Source organism: Podarcis gaigeae (genome assembly GCF_964106915.1).
Source record: "Podarcis gaigeae genome assembly, chromosome: 13".
Classification (NCBI taxonomy): Eukaryota; Metazoa; Chordata; class Lepidosauria; order Squamata; family Lacertidae; genus Podarcis; species Podarcis gaigeae.
In genome coordinates this window covers 5,107,407-5,130,115 of record NC_139689.1, presented here as the reverse complement: position 1 = coordinate 5,130,115, position 22,709 = coordinate 5,107,407, and the positions used below count along the sequence as shown (strand labels likewise).

Sequence of the window (22,709 nt, the reverse complement as noted above, 5' to 3'; positions counted from 1 at the left end):
CAACAGTATACTTCTTATTTCTATGTCTTTCTTTAGCCTAACAGAATTGGAATTGAGTTGTTCATATCTACTGTATACGCAGAGACTGCAATTTCCTAATGCTGTATATTACTGTACAAAGTTACTGGAAACAATTTTGAGAGAGTACTGTACAGCTAATATTTTAAAACCCTGCCTTAAAGAGCAATATCCTAAAAGAGATAATACTTCATTGGAGGGGTTTCTTTTTCTTTCCAATTTCCACTGTAAAAAAAAACAAGAGGGGGAATGGAGGAAGACCTTGGAAAAATGAGGAAAATTCATTTTTACCTCTGGGCATTCATATTCCTAAATGAGATTGATAGTGCCTTCTCATTCATCACTAGCATTCTTGCTGTACACTGCATGCCTGAACTTGAGACTAATTTGTTCTTACTGAACAGATGATGTCACAGAAAACAGCATCCCAACACCTCCATAACATTTAGGAAAAAATTATGTCATGAAATTACATTATTTGTATGCTGTAACCATAGGAGGAGAAACACACAACAAGTTGTTCACATCTTTTTCTTCTCCATCCCGTCCACCACACTGTACACAACCAGCATCCAGGTGCTCAAGGCCCCATATATCCCCCCAACCACTCTCACCTGGGAGAAGATGAGCACCCGGTGGCCCTGCTCTTTTAGCTTCCGCAACATCTTCTGCAACAGCATCAGTTTCCCAGAGGCCTTGATGAGAGCACCCCCTTCATAGGCACCGCTTGGCAACTTGGGGGATTCCTGCCAAGACAAAGCATAGCCGTCGCCATTCATGCAGGTGGTTTCATCTGGCTGGGTCTATTCTTTGCTGTCAGGGGATTAGGCAAAGGCCAGAGGCAAACTGAGGAGGTGGGCCAGTTTGCCTGCCAAAGGCAACCTACCCCTGCTCCACAACATGAGCCCACTCCTTCCAGCTGGAGAGAGCTGCTCTGCCCCTGCACAGGCCCCTGCCAGCCGGCTGGGCAATGCAAGACATACCATCGCAGCAACAGGGAAGAGGTAGGGGTGGTTGCAGCATTTCTTCAGGTCCATCATTATGTTGAGCAAAGACACCTGGTTACCGCCACCACGGGAGTTCAAAGCTTCAAAGTTGCGGGTCAAGATATATTTATAGTATTTCCTGATTGGGTGGGGGGCAGGGGGAGAATAATGGGAACAGCAGGAGGAGAAAAAGAGTAGCATGAGAGAGACTCTATGACCCCTCCACGTACAGAAGTATCTGCCAGATTTTTACCAAAAAGGGAGGGACAGAAATACAGTACATTTAACATTCAATGAGTTGTCTTTTCCCATTTGCCCTCCCAACAATCTGGAGGAAAGGAGACCAGAGTCTTGGGTTCAGGCATGCTTTGTAACTATTCTTGCAGAAAACCTAAGGACATTGACTCTCCTCCATCCTGGCCAGACCAGCTCCCCCTCCCCCAAATTCTGTTTCACTGGGTCTCCCCTCCCTGATCCAAGAGCCATCACTGCCACTTGTAAATCCATACCACGGTGCCCCCGCCCCACTAGAGTCCAGGTCATATATCTGCCACCACCCTGGCACTCTGCATGGAAAGGACAGTCCCCCATACTGCCTCTCCTCCCCCAATCCTGCCCATACTTCTGCATGGGGCTGAGCTCCACCCGGACAATGAGCTCTGTCTTGGCCGGCATGTTCTTGAAGACGTCAGCCTTGAGGCGGCGCAACATATGGGGTCCCAGGAGGTCATGGAGTTTTTTTATTTGGTCCTCCTTGGAGATGTCAGCAAACTCCTCCAGGAAGCCTTCCAGGTTGCTGTGGGAAAAAGACAGAAGCTGTTACGTGTACACCTCTGGGGATATTTCAGGCCAATAGAATGCTGCACACAAGCAAGGGAAAGGAAGGGATTTTGGGCTGGGGGAAGTATCTGAAGGAGGATCAGTCACAAAGATCCCCCAAGCCTAGTGCTCATATTAGGGCAGGCGAACGAAGGGAGGGCACCCTTAATGAAACGAAAGCCCCATCCTTCAACTCCCCCCAGTTCTAACCAAGTCATGCCCCCCCCAGCTTCCTTAAAACAATGGCTTGCGGAGTGGGGGTAGGATCATAAAAAGTAAATTGGTTTTAAATTGCATTTTCTTTATTCATTTAAATTTTGTGACCCACCCTAAAATATTTTGTGATTGCATACAGTATATAGAAGCATAGATAATATAGGGAGCTGCCACATACAGTACTGCAGGGGTAGGCAACCTAAGGCAATGGGCCACAAGCAGCCCACGAAGGTCGTTTAACTGGCCCACGAGCCGCCCCCAAACTGAGCCGCCCACTCAGCGAGTCCCCACGTGCTGCGCTAAACTCGCTTCCGCAGTGCCGCAGTGCGCAGACACAGATGCTGTACTGTCTACACTGGCTGGCAGCAGTGGCTCTCCAGGGTTTCAGACAGGGACGGCTTGCCCACATTTCCTGTGCCTAGAAAGCATGGGTCCAAGCAGTTTTCTGCTTGTCCTCTGCTTTCTAGGCATGGATCCAAGTGGTTTTGCCTTTACCTCACCACATTCCCTGGAAAAAACCCATTCTTTAGCACTAAATCAAGACAAACAGCAATACAAAGTGGATTTTCTAGGGAGAAATTGGCTGGGCAAACAGAATTGAGGAACCAGGGAGATTTGGCTGACGCCTTCATTATACACCTTTAGGCACCAGGTTCCTCTTCAACAAGGCCTTGGGTCGATTAACATCCTATACTCCTTTTAAATGTCTTTGTGGGAGGGGAGGGGGGTTATTGGTTGGGGTTTTCTCTTCTTGCTTTTGTCATGTATTTTGTGCTTTTATATTTTAGCTTGTGAACCACCCTGAGATGTGAAGATGAAGGGTGGCATACAACTGCTCTCTAAGGCACGATAATAATTACCTGGGTGATAAGTGAGTTAGACTAAATCGTATTCATTTTGGATGACAGGTGGAAACCTGTCAAGTGTGCTGACTTGTAGCACAGTGGTACCTCGGTTTACGAACTTAATCCATTCCGGAAGTCCGTTCTTAAACTGAAACAGTTCTTAAACGGAGGCGTGCTTTCCCTAATGTGGCCTCCCCCCGCCAGTGCCCTTCCACCATTCGGATTCCGTTCTTAGACCGAGGCAAACCGGGACACTACTTCTGGTTTTGCGGGGTCTGTAAACTGAATTGTTCGTAAACAGGGCTGTTCTTAAACCGAGGTGCCACTGTATTAGGTTTTTATATTATTATTTAAAGTTTTAAACTGTGCACTGATTTTAAGGTTTTAATTTTGATGCTAAGGCTCTTGTCCAGAAAAGTGACTAAACGTATTTTAAATTAAATAAATAAATAAAAGTGGATAATTTATGTGGTGTTAATGTGGTGTCAAATTTGAAGGCTGTGAAGGCAGGATCTTTAGTTGGAAGGTGGAAAGAAATAACAAATCCACAGGCGTGCAGGATTTGTAGTTCCTTTGCAAATCTCGGTGTAAAAGACACCACCAAACCAAATAAAAATATTTCCAGCCCTAAAGTCAGTGAAAGAGGTAAGAAAGAAGCCGTCTCTTTTAGTTTTGTTATGCCTTGGGGAGGCAAGAGCAGCTGGGGTTCCTCAGTTAACAAAGGGCCAAAATGTGAAAATGTAACCTGGCCCTCTCCACCCACCCTTGAAAGAGCTTGAAGCCTCTACAAGTCTAGCTTCCAGTGCTGATGGGAGGAGCCCGCCCCCATCACTAGACATCTGTTTCAGACAAACGGAAATCCCTTGTGGCCACCAGAAGTCGCATTAAGTTTCACTTGGGAGTGACCAAGATGCCAGATTGCCAGCAGTGTGCATGTCTGGTCAGCAGAGGGAGCCATCTCTCCAGATATACATTTTCAGATGCCCAAATGCTCCTCTTTTATGGGTTTTCCAAACCGCTTTCTGTACTGTATAACATTCACACCAGAGCTGTGCTGTGAGGCAGATGGCCCACCACATTTTGGGATCAACTGTTAGGCACTAGGTCTTATAATGCTGGCATGAAGGACAACTAAGAAGTGGTTATCTAGAGATCTGCTATTCGCTTGTCCTTTCACATTCAGCCAAGTCTTTTTCTGTCAACTGGCTCACCAGGCCCTCCTCATGCTTATGAAGGCTGAACTTATCCAAAGGCCTTCTGTGATTAGAGTGGAAGGACTCAGCCCCTCTGTTCTACCAAGCTCCAGTTGGGTGGAAGATTAGGTAGAAACTCCACCCTATGTTCAGGCTAGCTATGAACTGGATGAAAAGGTTACTAGTGGATGCAAACCTGGAAGGGAGAGGGGAAACTGTGGACAGGGACCCCAGTCTGAAGGTAGATGACAAACCAGTGTGTCAATCACAGATAGGAGAGGAGTTAAGATTAAGCCCCTCCAGCTCTCTTATTAACAGGGGGAAGGAAAATTAGCCATACTTGAATCTCTCAGGAGTGAGGAAATTCAGCAGGTGGAACAGCTCCTCCAAGTTGTTTTGCAAAGGAGTCCCAGTGAGCAGCAGTTTGTGGTCGATCTTATAACCGTTCAACACCCTGAAGAACTGAAAGCAAGAGCAGTACAGGCATCAGAGCACCCTTCTTCCCTCGCTCCACCTTCCTACACCCTCACCCACCACAGATGAGTCCCAAATCCTGGCATTTAACCAGGACAAGCCAGCTCAGGCTTCCCCACCACACAGCTCTCCTCACCTTGGACTGGTTGTTTTTGAGTCGGTGAGCTTCATCCACAACAAGACAGGCCCACCGGATGGAAGCCAAGGCAGCCTGGTCAATGGTGACCAGCTCATAGGAGGTAAGGAGGACGTGAAATTTCACCTGAGCTTCTCTCTGAAAACAAAAAGGAGAAATACAGAAGGTGGGAAAACGTATAGCCACCATCTGCTCCATGGCACCACTGAATGTGGTTCTCCTTGGTGGGGGAAGAGCTCTTGGAGCATTTGAAAGGCAAGCTGGCAATGCAGCACTGTGGGGCTTGGAAGCGAAGGGGTTAACAAGCTGCCTTCCGCCTCAAGGTTTGGTGGGGAGCAAAATTATATTGACCACAATCAATATGAGGCCCATGGGAAGCTGCAGAGTCAGCGCTGCTGTTGCTGTAAGGTGGGGGAAAACCCCCACTGCACTTGCCTTCATTTTAAAGGCCTTCTTTCCACCCTTCATGGCGTTGTCCTCAAAAGAAAACTCATTCTCACGGATGATGGAGCGGCTGTCTTTATCCCCTGTGTAGGTTACCACATAGAAATTGGGTGCCCACATCTGAAATTCTCGTTCCCAGTTGATGATGGTGGACAGCGGAGCACTGACCAGAAAAGGCCCTTTGGTGTGGCCCTGGTGGAGCGGGGGGGGGGGGGAGAGAGAAAAGAGGAAGAGCATGAAATCGCATGTGAACTAGAAGGAACTTTCCTGTCTGCGGCTCGGGAGGAGTCAAAAGAGGCCACCGGCAGCTCCCAGCCCTGACTCAGCCTGATGCAGCAATTCTCAGGCTCTTTGCTTTTGGCTCCCAGGGGCTCAGCTAGGCAAAGAGAAATCCATTCATAAAACGCTGGCTGCCAGAATGAGCAAGGTTCTCCTGTGGCTCTGCTGGGATCACTGACACACAGCCAGTCACAGCAGCTGTTCATACAGAAGTAACAGCTGTTCACAGAAGGACCCTTTGCCTGGGGCTGATGCACTCCTCCTACCAGACGTTCATTCAGCACTAACCCTGTGCTAGGCGGTATACAGAACACGGAGACCTCGTATGGTCAGTGCCCAAAAGACATATAATCTACATCACACAAGGCAAGGCTGGCGATGGCTCCACACGTTATGAATGCGATAGGAAGCACCAGCACAACACGGATGCTTCCCACATGGAACAGGTAATCAGGCAGATGTCGCACGCAAATTTGCATGTATCTGGGAAATCTGGCCCCATCAGGTTTCCCAGATGCACTCACGCTCGTGTTCAGAGAAGCATATGCACATTGTGTGCTTCCTACGTCATCACCAACAAGGAAGCTGCACTACAACAGAGATTAAATGTGCACCTTTTCTTTTATGGAGAACGGCTGCTTGCTGCCAGATATTTCTGTTATGGAGGAAAGAATCTGGGGCAAGGTGGCAGGATTCGCCCCACTCAAGGTTTCAGACAGATCAGCAGTTGGAGCAGACAGCAACTCAGCTGCTTGCCTCACCTCCTTTCAGAAAAGCCTGGGGCTCTAGTACTTCAGCAAGATGTCTTGGCAAAGCAGGCACTCATTGGGAGGCTGCCATGAGGAGGCCAAGACAGGAGGTGGTTGGGGCAGAGGAGGACAGCAGGGAGGGAGCACTTGAGGTCTAGCTCATACTGACGGGTAGGATCCTGCACAAATAGTTCAGCTCCAGAACACTCACCCATGAGGAAACCCCAAAGGGGAGAAGCTTGGGAGAGCAGGGAGGCCAAACTCCAAACAACAAACGAGGCCCATCTCCCTTCAGAAACCCTGAAGGGAAACCCCCAATAAAATGAGAGCTAAGGCGGAGGTTTTGAGGGAAGTAACAAGTGGCAGGAAACTTGCTTTATGACATCCAAAGCAGATTGGAGGAGAATAGTCGGTGGCTTCAATCTGGTTGGAGAACAGTGGAAATGAATGGATGGGCCTGAGGTAGGAAGCAAAGAGAATCTCTTCCATTCCATCTCAGAGGGGGAGAGGGGCTAGGCAAACAGGGAGTGGGATCTCAGGAGGAGTTTTAGTTGCTTTGAAAGGTGGAACTATGTAAACAAAGACAACGTTGGCAAAAGCAACTTTATTGGTTTTCTTTCTTGGAAAGACACAAGGGGTCTGGAATAGGTGGGAGAGTTTCACTGGAAGGTTTATAACCCATTTCCCCCCTCTGTCCCATGTATACCCCTGTTCCCCTTCCTCTACTTTTAGGACTGTGAGCTTTTAGGACAGGAAGCCAGCACTTTCTTTGTAACACTTGGGAAGGCGCATGATCAGAAAAGGAAGAGAACCAGTTCAGAAGTCCTGGGTCACAGCATAAGGAAAGGGCCATGCAATGACATGTAAATGTTAGGTTTCCGCAGGAGGTAGGGGCAGTGGGGGGGGGGGGAGGGAGAGAGAGAGACTCACATACTTCAGACAATGGAAAAGAGAGCGAACATGCCCAGGCCACCACTCCTGGCTTACCTCCCTGTACAGCGAGTACAAGAAGACAATGGTCTGGATCGTCTTGCCGAGGCCCATCTCATCTGCCAGAATGGTGTCTGTGCTCTGGGCCCAGGAGAACCGCAGCCAGTTCAGGCCTTCCAGCTGATACATGTGCAGCGTGCCCCCTGTGGACGTGATGAAGCGTGGCTGGCTGTCATACTTCACCGTAGGCTGCAAGGATGTCCGGAGACAGAGAAGCAGAGAGGTGAGAGCCATGCACACCCACGGACAGAGGCTCACTCCCTTCTGGACACCATCCCTGAAATGATCCCCATTTAAAACGGCTTGGGCCCATCAGCTGCACAGAGCTTTCCTCTTTGTCAGGCTGCACTCCCTTCCCAGCCTAGTGCTGCAGCATCAAGGGTGCCCAGCACCGCAGAGGGGTGGCTGCACTGCTAGCCACCATCCCAGAGCTTACATCGTTGGTGGGGGAGTTGGGCGGGTCCTCCGACGTCAGTTCCTTCTTCTTCTTCTTGTACTTTCTGGGCTGGGCAGGGTCTTCACCCATTATCAGCTCTCTAGAGAGTGAGGGGGTGGAGAGAGAGGAAGGCCCCACTGTGTCTCACTCAGGAATCTCAGGCATGGCCCATGGTGCATTGGGCCAGGTAGCTCCATCCTGCCCTGCTCAGTGCCTCCCTCCCCACTGCCACCCTCATAGTTTCCTCACCTGTGAAACCAATAGGCCTGCTTCTGGTACTCATAGTCGGGAATCGACATCTCATCCTCCTCCCACGTGGACTGGTCGTAGGAAAGGTCACGCCATTTCACCAGGTAGTGGTAGTTGCCCTTTTTGTCAATGCTGCACGCAGTAAATTCACGGCGCAAAGAGAAAAGAGAGAAAGAAGCAGAAAGAGAAGAAAACACACAAACTGGGTTTGCTTACTCTCTTTCACCGAAAGGCATCTGATGGGATTAAGTCAACAAAGGCCATCATGGCTAAGCCGGTGAATATCACGAAGATATGGAAATCTTTTAGAAGGATTCTCTTGGAGAAACGCACAAAGGTCACGTTCAAATCCATTTTATTCTTCAGAACCTTGAGGATTAAATATTCTTTAAAGAAAGGTTGTCGGGACGCAGGTGGCGCTGTGGGTTAAAGCCTCAGCGCCTAGGACTTGCTGATCAAAAGGTTGGCGGTTCGAATCCCTGCGGCGGGGTGCGCTCCCGCTGCTCGGTCCCAGCGCCTGCCAACCTAGCAGTTCGAAAGCACCTCCGGGTGCAAGTAGATAAATAGGGACCGCTTACCAGCGGGAAGGTAAACGGCGTTTCCGTGTGCGGCTCTGGCTCGCCAGAGCAGCGTGTCACGCTGGCCACGTGACCCGGAAGTGTCTCCGGACAGCGCTGGCCCCTGGCCTCTTGAGTGAGATGGGCGCACAACCCCAGAGTCTGTCAAGACTGGCCCGTACGGGCAGGGGTACCTTTACCTTTACCTAAAGAAAGGTGGGGTTCCCAGGAGTGGCCAGGCTGCCAACACCTATACCTCAATTACTCCCCGCTGGGTGACCCCACTAATGCCCACCGCATTAGTATCCCACACACGCCTAGGTCTCATCAGGACTAACAATGCACTGGCCGTGGGCTATGGTACAAGCAGCTAAACCTTCCCAGGTCCAGGGACCACAGTCAAAACTGACCAATGTCCAAGGACTGCATGCATGCACACCACACACACACACACACACACACACACACACACTTGCCAGATATGCAGCATGCACAAACCAAACACATGCAGATCACACACACACACACATATGCTGGCACACACCACACTAGGATGTATGCATGGCACTCATCCCCATTGCAGTGCTGGGCTGAGAGGAGAGGAGAGAGGTTCAAGCCAGCATTGTGATGGGTAAGAAAGCCCTACTGGTTGACCTTACAAAGGTTCCTCCTTCCTATGCTGTGCTATTGGCAGGAGGTCCTAATGCTTAGGAAACAGGAAGGAGTATGCCTTCCTGTTTTCTGATCAGGAAGACCTTCCAGCAAAAGAGTTGCCTTTGCAGAGAAGAGGAGCTCAGTTTTGTCAATGCCTGTCGACCACCTGCAGTGGTTTAGTGGGCCAGATCTGGCCCGAGGGCTGCAGGTTCACCACCCTTGAGCCATGGCATCATTGTGATAGGGGATGAACTATGTGCACACAAGTGTGCACATGCACACACACAAGCTGACCTATGGTTTATAACGCGGTGGATGGTCATCCAGTCAGGCTTGATGCCATAGCGGTAGTATTTCTCTTCCATCTCGGCATAGAAAGGATCCTTGTTCTTCCTCTTCTCACTCTTCCCATCGTCATCACCAGAACCGTAGTCAAGCAGAGGGGGCTCATCCATGTCGTTCTTTCGTTGGTAATTCCTGTACATCACCAGGTGGAAAATCTCAAGCTGGGATTGGTGGGGGGAGGGGGCAGAGAAAGGGAAGAAAAAGGAAAGGTGAGAAACCGAGTAGACGTGAATGAGAAATGTAAGGATTTGAATCAAATGCTGATACAGAAAACCCACTGCGACTGCACCCCTGATCAGTGGCCACCTAGCCTCTGCCATGATGGGTCAACAGCACACATGGTTCTGATGAAGCCAGTGACATGCCTGAAGGAGGCTCACATACAGGGCACCCTGATGATGGTGATCCCTATGCTCAGTATCCAGTCATTAAAAGTAGTTGGGACATAGAGTAGTTGGGACTTCTGGCTATCATTGGCATTGACAGGCATGTGTTGCTGCTGCTGCTGCTGCTCTCCCATTCTAATATACCACCTTTCAAAAGGACGTGGTTTTTGCACAGACAGGCTGGCATCTTTCCTGGCTGCCCGTGCCCAGAGAGCAACAGCAGAACAACACTGCTGGAGCTGGAGTGCTGGGAGGTGCTGGGGAGAGGTGGCAGTCCTTGGGGGCAGAAGAAAGGGGATGAAGAAGTTCACCCCACCCCACGGTTGCGCTGACACTGATTTCAGTTTATGCCGAAGGACGAAGGCAGGGCAAAGACCAGAAGCAAGCTGCCCAAAGACTGAATGATGCTATGTGGAGGGGTTCAAATGCCCAGACGCTCCAAGCTCTCCCTGTGTGCTGTTGACAGCACTGTCATCCCACCATTCATTTCCAGTTTTGGGGCCCCGCACTCTCTGACGAGGCATGGAGTTTTGTCCGAAGGCATAGCTGCCTCAGCCCTGAGTTTAGTCAAAGTTGTACCTGCAATTCCTTTATCCAGGAGCAGTGCCAATAGGACAGCCCGACCCACTTGACGAAGAATTCGCGCTCGGAACGACCCTGCAGAGACTTGGGCGGTGGATCGTCTGGGTTGGCATCGGGTGGCAGGGCGACAGCGACTGGTGTCGGAGGCTCCCCCCATCGCCAGTGCAGGATTTTCTGGACCCGTCCCTTTAGCATGGGACACTGGGGATGGGAAAGAGAAGGTGTCAGAGACACAGGGAGTTTGGCCACCCACCAAAGCCTCTTGTCCAGGAGGCAACCCTTTATGTAACCAGTGAGCCTTACTGACAAGTAAATGCATTGGCTGGTCTCTCTCTCTTACCCTCTTCTCACAGCACAGCCACTCCCCCACCCCACCCCAAAATCCAGCATGATGCCCTCTCTCCCAGTGCCCTCACCGTGCAACGGGGACACAGCCATTCCCCATTAGGGATCTCAGGAAGCGGCGGGTTGAGGCAGTGGATATGGTAGGATGAGATGCAAGCATCACAACACAAGAGCTCGCCCCCGTCCTTACAGACGCGGCAGTATTCCATGTGATCGTCCTCCTCCTCCTTCTCAGCATCGTCCAGCTCCCCTTCGTACTCTTCTTCCTCCTCCTTTGGCTCCCACTGCACCCCTTCTTTTTCCTGCAGGCGAGGGACATGACACACCCAGAGAGAGAGAGCTGGATTATGATATAGGGGTCATGCAAGTAGGAGCACTTGGAGCTGCAAACAGCAGAAGCCAGAGCCTATCCAGCAACCACAGTATTCTGATGAATTTCAGACTCATGGGTTTCTGTTTCTACACAGCCTGAATTCTTGGCAAGGGAAAATTAAGTATGTAGAAGAGCACAGCTTTAAAAGCCCAGAGTAGCTCTCAAAAATTAATTTAGGTACTAGCTTCAGCAGCACATGTGCTAAATATTTTTTAAAATATAATTTTTCAAAGAGATCCAGATCCTTGCAGCCAATAATAGCAGGATCTGGGTTCCTAGTACAGCATCAGAAGAGCAAGTATCCCCACTTCAATTGCATTAGTCTTTGTGGTACAAGTATATGCCAGGGTTTTGAAACCACAAGGCATCTGAATGGACCAATCAGAGTCCTTCCACTGAACCCCAGCCCCTGCCTCCTTGTCCCTATGCACACAGCACCCCCCAAAGTCCCTCTTTTCCCACCATCCCTAACCCAAGCACTAATTTAAAACAAAGGGAGGGAAAGGACAGTTTTGCACTCAGAAGGTGAACTAGAAAGTGCAAGTTCATTGTTTTTTGCACAATCTATCCCAGCTACATTATCTGAATTTTCAAAGCTTGATATTTTGGATTTTTAATATATATTTTTAGCACAGCATCCTGGACTCCTAAGCGGGAACGGCACCAGAGCAAGGGCTACAACAGGCAAGCTCCTTCCCTGGAAATGGGGGAGACACAGGGTGGGAGGTGCTAGTGTGCAGAGAACAAGGAAGAAAGGTGAGCAGCTTACACAGTGGGGGCAGCTCCATTTGCCCTCGGGGGCCTTGTCTAGCTCCGGATCCAGGCACACCAGGTGATAAGCTCTGGGACATGAATCGCAGAGGATGATCTCCCCGCCCTGCTGACACACCTCACAGTAGTCTTGGTGGTCTGTCTCGTAGCCGTCTGCCTCTTCTTCACCAGCAACTGCAGGGCCGGGAAGTGGGGAGAAACCAGAATATGGCATGAAGGCACCTGAGCTACGTACAACCTACTCCCTTACCTGGGCCAGGGCAGGTCTAGGATTGGGAGTCATCCATCTTCCTCCCTTAGAAACTGAGGGGTATTCAACAAATTGCATTTACCGCTCATCCCCAAAAGGGGATGGAACTGAAAAAGCAGCAACTGAAGGGAGAAGAGGCTGGATGATTAGCACAATGAAAGGTGGGTTGAATGGAAACTTCTCTCCAGGGCTATGGGGGCCTGTGAATGACACAAACCAGTGGGAAGGAGGCGTGGCTGAAACTTCCCAGAATTCCTTTGCCACACACAAACAGGAAACTTGGAAAATGGCCCTTCTGCCCTGGCGAATGAATGAGAAAGCAAGTCTTTCTGTCGTTCTTTTTACAGGGAAATCTGGTAGGATTGTGTTTTTCTAACCCAAAAGAACTCAGGCTAGTGGCCCATCTTGTTCAGCATCCTGTTGTCGCAGTGGCCAGATGCCTGCAAGGAGGACATGAGTACAACAGCACTCTGCCCACCTGCAGTTTTCATCAACTGGTTTTCAGACGTTTATTGCCTCTGACCATAGAAGCAGCACACAGCCATCAGGGTTAGGAGTGATTGATAGCCGCATCTATCCTATAACCAGGAAATGAGTTTGTTTACCTAACTACCATGCTCTAACCTACAGCCCACACTCACCTTTTTTCTTCTTCCGTCCAGGTCTGCCCCGCTTGAGTTTCTTCACCCGCCCTGAACTGTCAGAACGCACCGAGGAGCTGTGAACACTGGAGTTGTCAAGGTCAGATTCTTCCTCTGGCTCTCCCACCTCATCACTCTGAAACAAATGCTGTACATAACCGGAGCAGCCCTCCATTAGGAAAGGCCCATACAGAAGCAGAAGTAAGGGGGAATGGGGAGAGAGGAAATGGTTGCTGGGAAGCGGGTGAGACAGGCTTGGCACCTGAGATTAGTATCTACCCCAAGGAGCAAGCAAGAAGAAAAAAAAGGAGGTGGCTTGCCATCCAGCCCTCCTCAGTTATGGCCGGGGAGTGGGAGCAGGGAGAATACAGCACCACTTAATACAGTTATAAGGTAAAGGTGAGGGGGCAAGAAGAAAACAGAAGTCATTTTATAAGCAAACAAGCATACCTCCAGTCATACCATGCAAACTCAAAGTCTAGCCTGGTTTCCTACCATAGCCCATATGAAAAATATTATGCCTGTGGTGGGGCAGGATGACTTCAAAGGCAAGCTGAACATTGTGCAGGCTATGGCAGCACCTGGCGAAATCTCAAAAGCCAGAAGGGCAGCAAAGAAGGGCAGTCCAAGAACCCTCCCCACGACTAGCCCAAGCACAATAAGCAAGCAAAAGAGCCAAAGGGAAGCAAATGAGCTGCATTTGCATAACAAAAACAGATCACAGAAATCCGATTTTGGCAGGTAGCTGTGATGTCTTCTTTTAAAACTGCACAGTTCTTCCGTCCGAAAACACCAAACAAATAGAAACAATGCCCATCCGCCCATCACTTTTCACCCAGTCTCCACATTCACACCCAGTGGACAAGGAGAGGGTCTTACTGAGCTGCTCTTTTTGCGCTTGCCCCCAATCATGCCCAGCTTGATCTTCAGAGGCGCCATCTTCTTCCCCTTCATCTTCCTCTTCATCTCTGGGATGCGAGGACTCTTGCTCCGCTTCTTGTGGCCTGGACCTTTTGTTGAAATAAACAAACAAATAAATAAGCAAGCTGTCATATGAATGTGTTCAGTGCTCTCTGTCTCCCCCCACCCCCTGCACACACATTTGAAGAGCAAATAGATAGGCGTTTGGGGTGAAGACGTTGGCTCCCGTGAAGCTACAAAGCAGCAAACAGATGGCGGAACTTGGCAAAAGATTCCCCCTACCAGATGCTGAGAAGCCAAATGTCCTGGCTGCTGTCCTCTTCTACACCGCTCCTCTCGGAAAGAACGGGGTGTTGGCCGCTTATCATGAAGGTCTATCCTGGCCAAGTGTGAAGGTGGAATCTTTGTATGAATGGACTCCCACTTACTACCACCTAAAGCAGGCAGGATCAGGTGACACCAAAATGAAACACTTTGCTGGCTCAGGAGGCTTAGCCTCAGTTCCAATTCCTTAACAAGCCGATCACATAGTGTGTGCATTAAGAAACTGGAGGAAAAAGGAATATTAGGAAAACAGAAATAACAGAGTCTCCTCATCTGGCACAGGTGGACAATTATAGCCAAAGCCCCCATGTGCCAGTTGGTACCCAACCACCTGAAGAAGAGCAGGGCTGGATGCCTCTGGTCACACTGGGCCAGGACGGGCATTCACAATAAGGGCGCAAGGTTCCATTCTGTGTCCATTGGGAGGCAGGCACCCCAATATGGATATCTAAGACAGCAGCAGTGCATGTTGTAGCACACTCCTATCAAATGTCAAAGCACAGGCATGCATCCTACAATAAGTAATGAAAAGTATCTGCTGAGGAGTAAGTCACACACCTTCATATCTTTAATATTGAAGCATTGGTAGAAAAGACTGCAGTGATGCCAGGTTGCCCTGGTCGAGTTCAACGTGATTTTAAACAGTTGAACTCAAGAACTAGCAATGTATGTGCACTGACCCACCTAATCAGAGACGTCTTAGGCATGTTTTGGCCTAGGTTAGAGGGATTAAAGGAAATACAGAGGCAATCTGAGTGCCTGAAGGGCACAGTGCTTCTGAAATGGATTTTAGTGCCTTGCGCATGTCTAGCTTGTACCAAGCCTTCTTCAGAGGGGTTAAGGTCAAAGAAAGGCAGGATTAGCTCCTGAGAGTGATGGGACAAGGAATTAACTTTAGGGATAAAGGATGAGTCTGGTCTTGAAATCACTCTGCCCTTTTCTATAATACACAAGAGGTGTATACACAGCATACACAGCATAGGAACTCAAACAGCTCCTTCATGAGTGCCTGAAGAACATGATCTTGCCAGGACAGTACTGAGGACAGGGCTGCCACCTGTCAACGCAGGTGCTCCATGATCAGCTGTGGTAGAGAATAAAAATGTTGAGTGACACTAATGTCCCTCCTGGTCTGTAGGAGAGCCACCTACTCCTCTTTGATGACACTAGAAAAAGGGGAGGGAAACGGGTTTGCTTGACAGCAGGTTTGTGCTTAAAACAAAAAAGAAAAGAACGCTGCTGCCCTAGATATCTGCTGCACAGGTTCTGAGGTTGGGTCCTGCAATCTCAGAGCACTTTGGGAGTAAGTGCTTAGCAATGAAGGCAGACCATCCTCAGGCAGACCACCCTCACTCCATTCTCCTTAATCTCTGGGACTTACAGAAGTTTCTCTGTTAGTCTATTTTCCTGCAGTCCTCTGAATAATGCCCCCCCCCCCCGGCAGCTGGAGGCACCTTTCCTATCCCTAAGTATTTTCTGACAGCTTGCAGGGATCCAGAACCCCTAGCAATTTTACGGCCAGCAGATATCTGCCCAGTAGTGTGTACTTGGGATCCTGAACTGCTTATTTGAGCTTGGAAGGAATGGAAGCCAAAGAAGAGTCGGAGGAGGGTTGCTGGTGCCACAGCTCCCCCTCTCAAGCACTAGCTCAGGTTCCCTAGCTATTGTGTACGTTCCTCAGCTACAGCCTGCTGTGTTAGATCCAGTGTAGATACTTGAACCAAGGAAGTACCACCAGAAGCTGCTACAGTAGTGGATGCAGCGCCATCAGCCATGCTGCGCAACCAATGCAATCTTCACTGAGGAACTCTTGGATTGAGCAGCAGAGAAAATCCTGTATGTGGTTTGCCATCCATATGAGTGGAGCAGACCCCTGGGGATTGCTGTTGCTACATAACCCCCCCTCAGCAGCAAGATCAGAAAATGGCATCACTTGTTCCTCAAGGGGGGAAACGTTAGCATTCCAGCAACTCTCCTGCATAAGGAGGCCCACTCAAACCTCACTGTGCTGCCCCAAAGCAGATCTTTATCTCTGGAGACAGTCAGGAGACCAGAATGACAACAACAGCTGGTAATAGACAGCGGTTTCTGAGCTAGCAATACTGCTTTTTTATGCTCTGCTAGGAGATTCAGGGCACTACCAGTAATGCTGTCTGCTTCCACTGATGACCCTCCTTGGGAATCCACTGTGGGGTGCCCTGCAGCAGCCACCCAGGCAGTGGGGGAAACAGTGCTACCGGCACCACTTTTTAACCTTCTCACCAATCTAACCAATCCTCCTTTATTTCTGTTGATGTCCTTGCAAGACTGAGCTTTGCCTACTGGCGCTGTGACCAGGCAACAGAAAAACAAAGGGAAAAGAGGAAGCGATGAAAGATAAGGAGGCAACCGTTTTTGTAATTTTTTTAATGTGTAAAGCCAGAGAGAAGAGCATGCGAGTATGAAAGCTGAGAAACCTGAGATAGCAGAACGTCAAGGTAAAAGGCTGTGGTAAAAAACAATCACCATAGAAACAGAACAGCTGCTGTTAACCTGGGCAAGGTAGGAAAGGAGCTGAAGTGGAACATCCCTGAGTCAGCAAAGTCCTTCTGGTTTGGTGTCACATGATCCTGCCTCTGCTGGGTAGCAGTGGGAGTCAGTTTGCTTGTGGGTGCCTCACTGGACAGAGCAGTGAGGCTGTCATGGGGTGCGGGGAACTAGAGAGCTTAAAGTTGGTACAGAGGTGCCTCGCAATACGAAATTAATTCGTTCCGCGAGTTTTTCCGTCTAGCGAATTTTTCATCTTGCGAAGCGCGAAATCCCATAGGAATGCACTGAAATTCAATTAATGCGTTCCTATGGTCAAAAAAAGTCCAAACAAAGCCAAATTTGGTACAACAAGAGTTTATTAAGTGCTCTTTAAAGTCACACATACTGTAAAGAGCATTTCAAAAATTGAAGGAACAATAAATTAAGTTTCTGAACATGACAGAAAAACATTTAAAAATCAACAAAGTGTACAGTACATTTTCTAAGACTCTGGGGGACAACTCGAAGAAGGTTCCTCTTCCACTCTTTGCTTCTTGCTGAAGAACCTGTCCATGGTCTGCTGCTTCATCCGCCTTTTCAGCACCTCCCTGAAAGGTGACATGACCCTCGTATCAAAAGTGTTCGCAAGGTCATGTGCCACGCGCTTGTCAGGGTGGTGCCGCTATGCAAAAGCCTGCACATCCTTCCACTTCAGGCAAATGTCCCTCAGTTCTTTGGAGGACAGCCGTTCCTCAGTTGCTTCCTCCTCTTCCAGAGAGGCCTGCTCCTGCGCAGCCTCTGCCTGCAGTTTGACCAGCTCCTGGGTGGTCAGCTCGTGGTCGTGCTCCTCCACCAGCTCGCTGATGTCCTCCTCTGTGACCTCCAGGTCCATGGTCCTCCCCAAGGCAACAATGTCCTGCACCACTGTTGACTCTGGTGCATCAGAGTCACTTGGTGCCACACAGTCCGGCCACAGGCTGCGCCAAGCGCAATTCAAATTTCTCTGGCTGATCCCGTTCCAGGCCGTGGTGATCATCTTCAAGCAGGTGACGATGTCGAAGTGGTCCTTCCAGAATTCCTGCAGGGTGATGGTGGTGCAATCAGTCACCTCGAAGCATCGCCTGAAAAGCTCCTTGGTGTAGAGTTTTTTGAAATTGGCGATGACCTGCTGATCCATCGGCTGGAGCAGTGGCGTGGTGTTAGGCGGCAGGAACATGATGCTGATGAAGCTGAACTCCTCCAACAAGTCCTCCTCAAGGCCTTTAGGATGAGCAGGAACATTGTCCATCAGAAGCAAAGCCTTCAGCGGCAGGTCGTTGTCCAGCAGGTACTGTTTGACAGCAGGGCCAAAAGCAAGATTGACCCAGTCCACAAACAGCACACGTGTGACCCAAGCCTTACTGTTGGATCGCCACATGACACTCAGCTGCTCCTTGTCAACCTTGTGTTTCTTGAAGACCCGTGGGTTCTCCGAGTGGTACACCAGCAGGGGCTTGATCTTCAGGTTGCCGCTTGCGTTGGCACAGAAGAGCAAGGTCAGACGGTCCTTCATGGGCTTGTGGTCAGGCAACTTGGCCTCCTCCTGTGTGATGAAAGTCCTTTTGGGCATCCTCTTCCAAAACAGCCCAGTCTCGTCGCAGTTGAAGACCTGCTGTGGAACTAGCCCTCTGTCTTCACAACACCCAGGAACTCCGCTGCAAAGTCTTCAGCCGCAGAAACATCAGAACTGGCAGCCTCTCCATGCCTGACCATGCTGTGGATTCCAGATCTTGTCTTGAACCGGTCAAACCAGCCTCTGCTTGCCTTGAAGACTTCTGGCTCGCCTGAGGTTCCTGGCTGTGCCCGGACGAGGTCTGCGTGCAAGGCCTTGGCCTTCTCACAAATGACGGCCTTAGTCACTGTGTCCCCTGCACGCTGCTTCTCTTCTAACCAGATGAGCAGCAACTTCTCCACCTCCTCCAGAACAGCTGGGCGGTTCTTCACGATCCTGGTGACTCCCTTGGCTGCATCAGTCGCAAGGATCTTCTCCCTCATCTTCAGGATGGTCCCGATGGTCGATGGATTCCTCCCGTACTCCCTGGCGAGGTCTGTCACACGCATTCCACCATCGTGCTTCCGGATGATCTCCTTCTTCATTTCCAGCGTAACCTTCTCCTTCTTCCCCTTGCCGGCCTCTGCAGCAGTCTTCTTGGGTCCCATGGCAGCAGAGCTCCTACCTTCGCAAACCAAAAAAAAAATCAGTGCTTCACATCCAAAAAAATCAAAAGCACCCAGCCACCCACCACACAGAAATTCAAACCCAGAACCAAGTCCTTGAATTCCAAACAGCCCAACCCAAAATCCAAAAACCCCAAAAAATGTTTTAAAAATTTAACTTACCGAATGGCTGCAAAAGAAGTTTTGGAAAAGCTTCAAAAATCACCAAAGTCTTCAAAAACCTCAACTACTCCCCCAGCCAGCCACCACACAGAAATTGCAAACCCCTCCCCAACTGTTCCCCCAGCCCCTCCCCAACTGTTCCCCCAGTCACCCACCACACAGAAATTCAAACCCAGAATTTTTTTTAAAAAAAACAGCAGAGTGGCCCAATGATCACAGAAAATCATAAAAATGCAGAAAAAAACCACACAAGCTTCCAGATTCTTGCAAACCCCTCCCCAACTGTTCCCCCAGCCACCCACCACACAGAAATTCAAATGCAGATTTTTTAAAAAAAAAAACAGCAGAGTGGCCCAATGGTCACAAAAAATCATAAAAATGCAGGAAAAAAAACACACAAGCTTCCAGATTCTTGCAAACCCCTCCTCAACTGTTCCCCCAGCCACCCACCACACAGAAATTCAAACCCAGATTTAAAAAAAAAAACAAAAAACAGCAGAGTGGCCCAATGGTCACAAAAAAATCATAAAAATGCAGGGGGGGAAAACACAAGCTTCCAGATTCTTGCAAACCTCTCCCCAACACCAAGTCCTTGAATTCCAAACACCCCAATCCCAAATCCAAAAACCCCAAAAAAAGTTTTAAAAGTTTAACTTACCAAATGGCTGCAAAAGAAGTTTTGGAAAAGCTTCAAAAATCACCAAAGTCTTCAAAAACCTCAAAAAAGGCTACCACACCGCGTGCTACGAGTTGCTCCTCGAAGTCAAGTCGCAACTGCACCTCTTCAAGCAATGCACCCTGGGTATTAACGGTTTTACGAAAAAGGAAACAAACTTGCAAGACGTTTTCGTCTTGCGAAGCAAGCCCATAGGGAAATTCGTCTTGCGAAGCACCTCAAAAAACGAAAAACCCTTTTGTCTAGCAAGTTTTTCGTCTTGCGAGGCATTCGTCTTGCGGGGCACCACTGTACTTTGGGAGAAGAGTGGAGTCCTGGTGTGCTGGGGTATGGATTGCTGGGAGCCAAGATCTCTGGGTCCAGGGTGAAGAATCAGCCCCACAGCTCTAGGCACAAGATCTGACATCTTGGCTCTTTATGCTATTGGTGTGAAAAACTCAAGGCCACTCAGTGGCAGACACACACATTGTATCCCACTAGCCCACCACCACCACTCTCCAGAGCTCCAGTGTCAAAACACTGAAGAGGTCTGGCTTCCACAGCAAAGGGAAGTTGGACAGATCAAGACAAAAGCTTTGTCTAATGAGCTGCGCACACACGGGTGCACACACATCCTTCTGTGAGGCCTGAGGTCTCCTGCTACTCACCTTTGCCTTCTTTGGTTTTGGCTTTGCGGATTGGAGGAGGCTGAGGAGGAGGCTGCAGTGGTAGTGGCGGTTGTGGCTCAGGTGAAGCAGTGACAGCTGACACTGCAGCCGACACCTGCTCAGCTACTGCAGCTGCAGCTGCGGCAGCTGCTGCAGCCACAGCTGCCGTCGACCCTTTGAAGGGGTTGTTGGCACTGAACTCCCGCCATTTAGCTCCCATGATAGTCATCATTTTAGACATCGGAATCTTGGGGTTCTTTTTGGCAATAAGAGGCCTAGGAAGAAGGGGAAACGAAACAACAATGTAAGTTCAAGCATGCAAATCCTACATCATCCCTTTCAGAGAATAGCAAAGAAACGCTAAAGAAGATTTGATGCTCTTGCGCTCAGCATGCTTCGCCATACAAACTTGCTACTATTTTTTATGTCCCTGAGTTCTAGTCTCGTGAGAGAAGGAGAAAAACACCTCCCTATACACCTTCTCCATACTATGCATGAATATGCACAACAGAGTTGTATTCAACCAATTTCTATTCAGCGCAGACTCTCCAAAATTATTGGCCATGACTAACTTAGGTCCATTAATGCCAGTTGGTCTAACAGAAATAAAAGTTATCTGAATAGAACCCATCATGGTGTCGCCCACTTTACAAGCCTTGTTTCGAAAGTAAAAAGTCCCAAATGTTGTAACCTACAGAAGTTGCTCCAGCCTGCTGATCATTTTGGTTGCCTTATCCCATTCAAAGCTAAAGTATAAAGCCTGGAAATCCTCGTGCCAGTTAATGATTTTGTATGATTTTGAAACAGACATTTTTTAATTTATGTGAAATAAATCCTGAGATTAGAGAGAGGACTGAGCAGCTGTGCAGCACCTGGAGCACCTTATAGAATCCAGAAGCAATTAAACCTTCCCCGCTAATAAGGCCATCAACTGGGCCTTAATGAGTTTAGATTAGGCTTCAGAAGGAACCCAGGTATCAGAAGTGTTAAAATTCTCAAATCACTTCCTTAGCAGAGGAAGAGCTGAAGATCTAATTCCTTTTAAGACAGAAATGGAAGTATTTGTTGTTTTATTCTGGTGGGTTGGGGTTTTTTTTTTTACACCGAGGAAATGCTTAGAGGTGTGTGTGGTTCGGAGCAACAGTCAACAATGAACTTCCCAAAATCAGCACATGAATGGAATATTTCAGAAGTGGCCTGATGTATTTGGGATCTAAGGCAAACAATAAAAGCAGCTCCCTCCAGGTCTGAAAGTTATTAACATTCCACAAAACAAGTGAAGCTAACCTGGAAGCATCCTGTTGGACTACAGGATCAGTCCAACATGGAAGCAGCCTATTCCATAGAGCAAACCAAAGCATTATACATAAATCACCCCAGATTGCCCCTCCCCTGGGGCTAACCTCATAGCCCAGCAAGGCAAGGATTACAGTTGCTTGCTCCTTTTGGCTTTTATCTGTCTCAAGGGAAGACAAGAACAGCCAAACCGGAACAAGCCAATGCTCTGTTTAATCCAACAGAGGCCAACACCACACTCACAGAAACAGAGCACCATGTTGCCGTACAGGGCTGGAGGCGATAGCTCTGACCTCCTCTCTTCCTTCATCCCTCTATCCCTGCAGCCAAGAACCCTGGAGCACAAGACATCCATCATCTGCAATAATCCTCGCTGCAGATGCTGCATCTTCTTGATCTCTCTGCCCCCAACCAGCCTCAGCACTTCATCTGCTGTCAACACAAAGCGCTCGTAACCAGCATGCCGACGTTTGAACCAACTGGGGCTCGAGTGTACAAGGACCTCTGGGATTTTGGCTGGCAGACATTCACAGCCCTTGTGCAATGAGCATAAATACAAGCTTTCATCCATCTGACAGGGAAAGCCATGCACAAGATTCTAAAGGGGTTAATTTCTAGCACAGCAAACCCTGACCCATGATCGTGCTCAGGCCCCGAATTCTGTCAGGATCCCTGCTGCTTCTACCCATAGGCCAGGCCCTGGTGGCTAAAACACCTGAAATCATGCTCCACTCAGCCTGACCCATCCATGAGATTTCACATACATTCAAGTCTAAGAATGCAGCCAGAAAGGCTAGACTTCTGAAAAGTGGAAATGGAGTTCTCAAAATACTGAAACATGTACAAAATCCCAATTTCTTCACTTGCATGGTAAGATTACGGAAGGGCATTATTACATACATACACGCGCGCGCGCACACACACACACACACACACACATACAAGGTGGGAGTAACAGAAGAAAAGCATAAAAACTCAAGTCTTCCTAGAATTCCTGTTCCCTTAACCCATATGTGGTTGCCAGTTTATTATTGTATCACACGTACCAGGACATAGCTCCAGATCAATTTATGCCCTGGGCTTTGTGTTATGTCACTCAACAGAAAAATTTCAGGTTTCGACTTGAGAGTAATGCTATATTCCTGGTGATGGGGTAGCCCAGCCATTTGCTACAAACACACATACTGTAACTGGGCTCCAGAGGAATAGCTATCATTCAC

At 49.0% G+C, this 22,709-nt stretch overlaps 1 protein-coding gene across 11 annotated transcripts in view; it reads right to left on the bottom strand.

Annotated features, from left to right (window-relative positions):
- CHD3 (chromodomain helicase DNA binding protein 3) overlaps positions 1–22,709 on the bottom strand; it is a 65,018-nt gene that overhangs the window by 19,937 nt on the left and 22,372 nt on the right. For 4 of the 11 annotated variants that reach the window (XM_083706486.1, XM_083706487.1, XM_083706496.1 and 1 more), the window contains exons 5-20: positions 20,194–20,468; positions 13,618–13,748; positions 12,739–12,886; positions 11,846–12,021; positions 10,775–11,005; positions 10,356–10,559; positions 9,340–9,551; positions 7,835–7,966; positions 7,586–7,685; positions 7,147–7,338; positions 5,119–5,323; positions 4,688–4,821; positions 4,418–4,539; positions 1,627–1,800; positions 1,002–1,143; positions 633–764 (exon numbers count right to left, since the gene is read on the bottom strand). In XM_083706486.1, the coding sequence (XP_083562612.1) occupies positions 633–764; positions 1,002–1,143; positions 1,627–1,800; positions 4,418–4,539; positions 4,688–4,821; positions 5,119–5,323; positions 7,147–7,338; positions 7,586–7,685; positions 7,835–7,966; positions 9,340–9,551; positions 10,356–10,559; positions 10,775–11,005; positions 11,846–12,021; positions 12,739–12,886; positions 13,618–13,748; positions 20,194–20,468 (2,710 nt within the window). Of the gene's footprint in view, positions 1–632; positions 765–1,001; positions 1,144–1,626; positions 1,801–4,417; positions 4,540–4,687; positions 4,826–5,118; positions 5,324–7,146; positions 7,339–7,585; positions 7,686–7,834; positions 7,967–9,339; positions 9,552–10,355; positions 10,560–10,774; positions 11,006–11,845; positions 12,022–12,738; positions 12,887–13,617; positions 13,749–20,193; positions 20,469–22,709 lie in introns of all 11 variants that reach the window. The other 7 variants (XM_083706490.1, XM_083706488.1, XM_083706489.1 and 4 more) reach the window with 6 other exon arrangements.